This window comes from Rhamphochromis sp. 'chilingali' (assembly GCF_963969265.1).
Source record: "Rhamphochromis sp. 'chilingali' genome assembly, chromosome: 1".
NCBI lineage: Eukaryota > Metazoa > Chordata > Actinopteri > Cichliformes > Cichlidae > Rhamphochromis > Rhamphochromis sp. 'chilingali'.
The window spans coordinates 57702212-57711052 of NC_137929.1; the positions used below are offsets into that span (position 1 = coordinate 57702212).

General features: G+C 40.9%; 1 protein-coding gene across 1 annotated transcript in view; it reads left to right on the plus strand.

The window, feature by feature from the left end:
- Positions 1–5338, plus strand: part of LOC308409243 (low affinity immunoglobulin gamma Fc region receptor II-like) — a gene marked incomplete at its 5' end in the record, with an annotated part of 32627 nt that extends 27289 nt beyond the window's left edge. The window contains 3 exons of the mRNA XM_080901859.1: positions 7–96; positions 1281–1367; positions 5223–5338. Of these exons, the coding sequence (XP_080757985.1) occupies positions 7–96; positions 1281–1367; positions 5223–5266 (221 nt within the window). The 3' untranslated portion in view covers positions 5267–5338. The remainder of the gene's footprint in view (positions 1–6; positions 97–1280; positions 1368–5222) is intronic.
- Positions 5339–8841: the final 3503 nt, after the last annotated feature.

Here is an 8841-nt window from a genome sequence, read left to right on the forward strand (position 1 = left end):
TTTAAGGAGCTCAAGAAGAAGCTGCAGAAGATGACATAAAGTACAGTGACATCAGAATATCAAACTGTCAACAACAGCCAGTCAAAGGAAAGAGAGGTACTTTATTTTAATTATTTATTTATTTTTGGACAACTAAGTAACATCTATGTTATGTCTCTTAGTATAATTAATGGCACAGCTCAGCAGCCATATTGTGTTGCTGAGACAATTAAACATTAAAACCTCTCCAAAAGGCTCCAACAGCAGGTCCGGTTCAGGAAATTCAGTAAGCTAAGTTGAATTCTAGCTGATAGCTAGCAGCTTAAGGTGCCTCACATTTGACACATGGACCCATTTTTTTCTGCCTTTTAAGCCTCAGAAGTTGATGATTGGTTTGTTCAGTGCTCATGTGTCAGAAGTCAGAGATGGTGATCACATTGATGCTCTGGGCTGTGATGTTAATGAAGCTGTAATGTTTGAAAATTTGACACATGTATGGCAGAAGTGTGAAGTGCATTAAGTCTCCATGATGTCCAAGTATGAACTTTTAATGCTATACAATGTACAATGCTATGCAAATGTACCGTTTGTAACGTTGGGGAAACCTGCAGTCAGCTGAGATTATAGAAGTCATTTGAATGAGTGACGAAACATTTCTCCCAGTGAAAAAGCTACATCCAGATGAACAAATCAACTTTTGGGGATTTAATACTAAACAGTTTTTATTTAAATCGTTTCCTTTGTATTAAATTGAGCAACTTTATGATCTTAATCATGATGATAAAAGTGAACCACACTGTGTTCACTGTGTGCTGGACTGTGTGGTCTGTGGTTAACAGACGCTAACACCTCTGCTGTTAGCCCACAATTTGTTTGTGATAAATAAATAAAATAAATAAACAAAGCTGCTAATTAAAAAAAGATCGTGACAAACTGTGTCAAATGTAAAGCAGAGGTCTAGAAACACTAACAGACACCAGTTTTATGTTCATTTGATACTCTGAGAATTAAAAAAAAAAAAAAAAAAAAAAACCATACTAAAAATTGTATACAGTCTGATCTAAAACCACAGTACCCTCACCACTTCTTTGTTTCAAGCAGGGCAAAGAAAAAAAACTAAAAAGTGAGATACTGGCTTCATCTCTTTGTACGTTATAACTTTGCTCTCCTTCACGTCTCCTTCCTGCTCAAGAATACATTTTTCTTCATACAGACCTAAAAATAATTTACAGCAGCTCTAGTGTTATATTATTGCACTACTGTAGTTGTATCTGTTTTAATTTATGTGTTTCATTCTACAGAGAATAATCGAGCTGAAATCTACTCAGCAGTGAGAACTGAAGGCGTCTGTTATGGAGAACTAGTCATCAGAACAAAGAGGTCCAGAGGTACAGCTGCTCTTTAACTTTTACACAGCCAAGCTAGCTTCTTTCAGTTTTTATGCTAATGATATTATCACTCAAGCTTCTGATCTTTCTGTGAGAGAGACAAAACAATTAGAGACAAAACAGCTGCACTTAATAGGTGCACTTTTTTAAGCCTATGAAATACAGATTATGAAGCTCATAATATATTTTCATTAAGATGTATTCTGGAACTTTTACTCAAATCTGTCAGTTTTCTATTCAAAGATAGACAAAAATATCTACAGTTTCAGTGGTGACCAGAAATGACTAAAATTACTCACCAGTAATGAATAAATGAATAGTGGAATTGTAAAGCACTTTGGGTGCCTAGACAAGCGTTATATAAATGTAATCCAATTCATTAGTGTGTGTGTGTTTGTGGGGGGTGGGGGGGTGGGAGACACTTAGACTAACACAGATATACTTGTGTTTGCTATACCATAAAGCAATAAAAGAAGGTACGACCTCTTCTCTTGACCACAGGATGTGAGTGTGTATGCCAGAACACTCTGGAAGGCACACAGAGTCTTTGCAGACTGCTAAGGATCAAACCTCTATCAATATGCAATTGATTATAAAACTCTAAGCATATAAGACCAAATATTTCTACGCATAAAAGACAGTCCAATAATATAAACCTGACAGTCTTCTCATTGGAGAGCCACTTTAGCGTACAAGTGGTACAAAAAAATCCAAAGAAACAAACAAGACATTTTCCAAAAATCTAGAATTTTGTTTTTACATTTCAAATACTGTATGACAAGACAAAACTGCAAATGTGAATACTTTTTTTAGCCTTTCATTAGACCACCAAATAAACAAATTGGTACTCTGTTAGCAGAGCAGGATACTATGAATGCTATGAACTGTGGAAGCTATGAACTGAGAACTATGAGGCCAAACTATGAACATGAAACTGAGTGCTATGACTAGGTGCAAGATTTCATAGACGGATCCTGGGAATGGAAAAAGGGACAGCAGCTTGGGTGGAGGTACACAGTCACTATAATGAGAAGAGACAGGCAGTCAGTGACAGTCTAGTGAATCGTAGCCGAAGGATTAGACTGTGGTGGTTAGGGCTTACGCGTTGCAGGTGAAAGTGTCACGCGAGGAGAGGGTGTCCAAGGGTGTCTGGGTGAGGAGTGTCCAGAGAGGGTCCAGAATATACTTGGAGCAAGGGACCTGATAATAAGGAAGCAACCACATGACAGAGAACCAGCGTCTAGGCGGAGATGTGTGTTGTTCAGCTTGTAAAGCGTGACGGCCAGGTGGGTCCTACGACAAAGAAAACACGGTGAGGAGAAAAGCAATTGTTAAGAGGCCCTCACAAGGGCTTGGCGGCCTAGCACTAAGGTGCGTTAGCAATAGATCTGGCAGAGGTCTGTTGTGAGTGCTGGTCTTATATACTGGTGACTTAATTGGAATCAGGTGTGAAAGCTGATTGAAGTCTCTGCCCGAAGGTGGAGCCCAGCAGAGTGGAAAAACCCCGCACTCACCCGGACCATGACACTCTGTTTCTGGCCAGACATGTGGCAGCATTTCTGCTATAATTTGTTTCGTATTTAACAAAATAAAACTGCAGACACAAGTGCACACATTATTTTTTGACTGGTAGTGAAAATTGTTTTCTTTCCAAATAAATCTCTCACTGAACTAACAAAGCCAATCAATCCCTCAACGTGCTTGTACTCCCTGCTCTTGTTGTCTGCATATTAACTAATTTTCTTTGCTTTTTAAAGAACTTATTTTAACATTGCACTCAACAACCAAAAAATCCTCTTTAACAAAAAAGTAACTTCAAGGGTCAAAGTGCATTATATTTCTTCAATATACAGGGCAACAGGTAGGGGTGATGTGGGCCGCAAGTGGTCCCCGGGCCGTGAGTTTGAGACCCCCGATCTACATGGATGTTAAAATCACCCACAACAATTATTTTATCTGAGCTGAGCACTAAATCAGATAAAAAGTCTGAGAAATCAGACAGAAACTCTGTGTAAGGCCCAGGTGGACGATAGATGATAACAAGTAAGACTGGTTTCTGAGTTTCACAGCTGGGGTGGACGAGGCTAAGCATCAGGCTTTCAAATGAATTGAAAGTCTGTCTTGGTCTTTCATTAATTAATAGGCTGGTGTGAAAAATTGCTGCCACACCGCCCCCTCGGCCTGTGCTTCGAGATTTCTGGTAGTTAGAATGACTCGGGGGTGTTGATTCATTTAAACTAACATAATCATAGAATAGAATAGAATAGATCCTTGAAGGAAGGGGAAATTTGGATGTAACAACAGCAAGAAAGACACATATATACAAACAACCAGGACACAGAACAGAAACATACACAATTTTTACATATTTACATGAAGGACAATGGTTATCAAAACAGCGTACTGTATTAAATAAAATTTAATTAAATACAGATAAGAGGCAAAGCCAGGTTGTAGTGTGAATCGGTTGATAAAATAGTGCACAGTGCTGATGTAAACATCTATGTTGGTTGGGAGCAGTTTTGATTGTACAGTCTGACAGCTGCAGAGAGGAAGGACCTGTGGAAGATGCTCCTTCATGCATCTAGGATGCAGAGTCTGTCACTAAAGGAGCTCTGCAGCTCAGCAACATTTACACGAATGGGGTGCGGAGACTTTGTCCATCAGAGATGTTATTTTGGCCAGAGTCCTTCTGTCTCCCAACACCTGCGCTGGGTCCAGGGTGCATCATCCTGCTGTAACCAGGTTTCTGTAAGGCGGAGTAAATGGATTTGTTGATCAATTATTAATTCATTTAATAATTTATAGTCTCATCTATGAAGCCCACATCGTTTTTTGGACACCACTCAGATAGACAGCAATTTAAGGAGAACATGCGGCTAAACATGTCACTCCTGGTCTGATTGGGGAGGGGACCAGAGAAAACATTGTTTTGGCAAAGTTACACACCAATTGAAAATTGATTTTAGTGACCTCCGATAGATGCAATTGGGCGTCATTGCTGCTGACATGAATTATGATTTTACTGAATTTGATCCCAAGTGGATCTGTTGTCAAGTGGGGAAAAACGATTAGACAAATGAGCAGGTTAGTGGTGTACAGGTATTGTGCCAAAAAGTGATTTCCTGTGTTTCGATGTGTTTTTGTCTCTCTTTCTGTGTGTGTGTGTGGTTTTTTTACATTTATAATATCTTTACTTATATTGGTAAATAGGTTTTAGTGAACATATATATATATATATATATATATATATATATATATATATATATATATATGTATATATGTATATGTATATATGTATATATATATGTATATATATATGTATATATTATATAAAATAAAAAAATGTTTTGCAAGAATTTTATAGACTGAATTATTTTACCTACAATATAACTATCTAATGCAATCCTTGTTTGCCTATAATATGTGAAATATATGTCAAATGAATGATATAAAGTAATCTTGAGCTATAAAAAACATTCCTGTGACAAGTCACAATTAGTTTTTGGCAAAGTGTCATGTATATATTTATTATTTATCCAGCCACAAAGGTCTCATTGACATTAAAATTTTATTTTTAAGAGAGACACTGTAGGGAGGGCAACAGAAATTGCAACACGTATAACAATGGTTCTATAATGATATTTTATTTGGCCAAAAAGAAATTTACAGCTGTTTAAATATGGGCAATCACTTTTGTGATTTGCGATGTCACAGGAACAGGAAGTGATACTCTATGGCAGAGAGAGCCAAAACCAAGTGAGCGCGCCAATCAAAGGAAGAGTTCAAGTCAAAGTAAAACTACAAAGCTTCTAATCATGTTTTGTGTTGTTTGAACTGTGTGTGTTTGTTCAGACTTTAAACCAGAGCCAGACGTCGTCTACTCTTCACTGAAGTAGTCCACCAGCATCCAGCTGCTGATCAAGCCAGTACCTCAGACCAAAAGTTTCATCCGCTTGTTACAAAGTGTGTATAATGTATTTATTTAAAAATAAAAATCAGATTGCATTTGAATTGGAGCTTTTCACATTTATTTTCCTGCAAAGTGGGAACGTGTATACGCTAACATTTTCTTATGTTCTCAGTAACTTTACTCTTTTATTTTTTGTGTGTTGGTTGTTGTTCACGCAGCAGAGGTGCGGTTTCTCTGCAGGAGGACTGAAAGCTTGTTCTCGCTTCTTTTTCCTGTGTGGTTCTGTGAGTTTGACCAAAGTGAGAGACGATAAATTTATCTTGTTCCGATTTGGTTGTGGCTCACTGATACATGTTTTTTTTTTTTTCATTACAGAGAACACACAAACACATTTTCATTAATTGATTGTAGAAATAATATTACGGCCAAGGAAATAAAATACTCATGTGATGAGAGTTATGTTGATAATATGATATTGTTACAAAGACATCTGCTCAGTCAAATATGTGGGTCCATCTGCTGAGCCCTTGTGAATGTGGGAGAAACTGAAAAAGGCTTTAGCTTCAGGTGTTGATCAGCAGAGTGCAGAGTGTAAGCAGAAAGCACTTCTTACTCCTGACTGTGTTTCTTAAATGTTACATGTTCACTCTACTCTGTAATAAATGAGATGATCTTGTTTTAAAAAGAATTATTACAGCCTCATGTCTGTTTGATATTTTTAAAACGCGTTTACATTAAGTTAATCTTTACTTGCTGCATTCAGGCCATTTTAATAAGAACTCCACATACTTAACATGTTTTTATGTATTTATTAATATAGTAACCACAGCTTGTTCAGTGCAATAGAAAACTATATGGGTACTAATAATGTTGCCAGTGGAGAAATATGTATTGGTATCAAATCAATACCAGCGTTATAGGATAAACTCTTTAGTTCATTTTACTCCTCTGAGTTCAGTACGTTGTTCCCATTATATCAAAAAGCTGGCATGTTTATGCAAACACCATTCTTCTCATCCGGGCAGACTTTGCTCTGTCTCCTCGTCCCTGCTTCACTATGTTTGGCCTGTGGTACATGACCGAGCAGAATCCTACAGGCAGAATGAGTAAGCAAGAGTTACGCAGATGAAAAACTGCAAAGAAGAATAATCTTAATACTGAAAGCAGCAGCAAAAGAAAAATAGAAGGCTGGAAATCTCTCAGACAATGGTAGTATATATATATTTATTATTACTATTATTAAATTATAATCAGAATCAGAATCAGAAAGGGTTTTATTGCCAAATGTTGAGCAGGTTTACAACATTAGGAAATTGCTGCGGTGCTTCAGTGCAAACATAGTGTCATAAATAGCACTTAAATAGACATGAAAAAAATAAAAGTAGGAATAAGAATTAAAAGTGCTACGTAGAAAGATATGTGCATGAGCTATACATGAGATATATACATGAGAATAAGAATTAAGAGTGCTACGTAGAAAGATATATACATGAGTGCAGGTGGTGATCAGTGCCAAACATGGAATGATGCAGTGAACACAGCGTAGGGTCATGTGCCAGGGGTGGGAACAGTCGTACGTTTATTGTTCATGTGTCCAACAGCAGAGGGGAAGAAACTGTTCTTATGGCAAGAGGTTCTGGTGCGAATGGACCGGAGCCTCCTGCCTGAGGGGAGCAGGTCAAACAGACTGTGTCCAGGGTGAGAAGGGTCAGCTGAGATCCGAGCTGCACGCCGCAATGTCCTGGAGGTGTACAGGTCCTGCAGAGATGGGAGTCTGCAGCCAATCACCTTCTCAGCAGAGCGCACAACACGCTGCAGTCTCTGTTTGTCCCTGATAGTGGCTCCAGCGTACCACACGGTGATGGAGGAGGTGAGGATGGACTCGATGATTGCAGTGTAGAACTGCATCATCGTCCGTGTTGGCAGGTTGAATTTCTTCAGCTGCCTCAGGAAGTACATCCTCTGCTGGGCTTTCTTGATGACGGAGGTGATGGTGGGCTCCCACTTCAGGTCCTGGGTGATGGTGGTACCCAGGAAGCGGAATGAGTCCACAGAGGTGATGGGGGTGTCAGTCAGGATGATGGGGGGGAGTGGAGCTGTGTGCTTCCTGAAGTCCACAATAATCTCCACTGTCTTCTGGGCATTCAGCACCAGGTTGTTGTGGCTGCACCAGGACACCAGACGTTCAACCTCCCTCCTGTAGGCAGACTCGTCCCCGTCAGAGATGAGCCCAATAACGGTGGTGTCATCTGCAAACTTGATTAGCTTGACAGACTGGTGGGTGGAGGTGCAGCAGTTGGTGTACAGGGAGAAGAGCAGAGGAGAAAGAACACAGCCCTGAGGGGAGCCGGTGCTGATGGTCCGAGAGTCCGAGACATTCTTTCCCAGCCTCACGTGCTGCTTCCTGTCCGTCAGGAAGTCAGTGATCCACCGGCAGATGGGATCAGGCACATTCATCTGGGAAAGCTTGCCTCGGAGATGGTCTGGAAGGATGGTGTTGAAGGCAGAGCTGAAGTCCACAAACAGGATCCTGGCCTAGGTTCCTGGGGAGTCCAGATGCTGCAGGATGAAGTGTAGGGCCATGTTGATGGCGTCATCTACAGACCTGTTGGCTCTGTATGCAAACTGCAGGGGGTCCAGGAGGGGGGCCGTGAGGGTCTTGAGGTAGGAGAGAACTAGGCGCTCAAATGACTTCATGACCACAGATGTCAGAGCCACGGGTCTGTAGTAATTTAGTCCAGTGATCCTAGGTTTCTTGGGGACAGGGATTATGGTAGAGGACTTGAAGCAGGCAGGCACATGACATGCCTGCAGTGAGGAGTTGAAAATGCCAGAAAACACTGGGGCCAGCTCGTTTGCACAGTGTCTGAGGGTGGCAGGAGACACACCGTCTGGGCCGCGAGCTTTTCGAGCATTCAGACTCTTAAACTGCTTCCTCACACCTGCTTCATGAATATGAAGAGTTGTGGTGGGAGGAGGTGGTGTGAAATCCTCTTTTGTGTGGGGTGAGGAGGGGGGTGTTGTAGGTGAAGTGTTTGAAGGTGGTGATGGCTCTATGGAGGGGGGAGAGGTGGGGGAATGAGTGTCCAAAGTGTCTCTATTGTTGGGGCCATTGGAGGTGTGAAGGCTGCCTGATGGCTCGTCAAAACGGCAGTAAAAGTCGTTAAGGGTGTTGGCCAAGAGCAAGTCGTCAGTGGAGTGGGGGGTTTTAGGCTTGTAGTTGGTGATATTCCTAAAACCTTTCCACACAGAGGCCGAGTCATTCTCTGAGATCTGCTGCTGCATCTTCTCAGAGTGCTGATGTTTAGCAATGTCCACTTCTTTAGTGAACCTGTACTTGGCCTCTCTGTAGCAGTCCCTGTCTCCGCTTCTGAACGCCTTACTCTTTTCCAGCCACAGCTTTTTGAGTTTAGGAGTAAACCAGGGTTTGTCATTGTTATAACTCACCCTGGTGCGTGATGGCACAATGCTGTCCTCACAGAAGTGGATATAGGAGGTGACAGTGTCCGTAAACTCATCCAAGCTGTTAGAAGCAGCCTTCATTGTGTCCCAGTCTGTGGT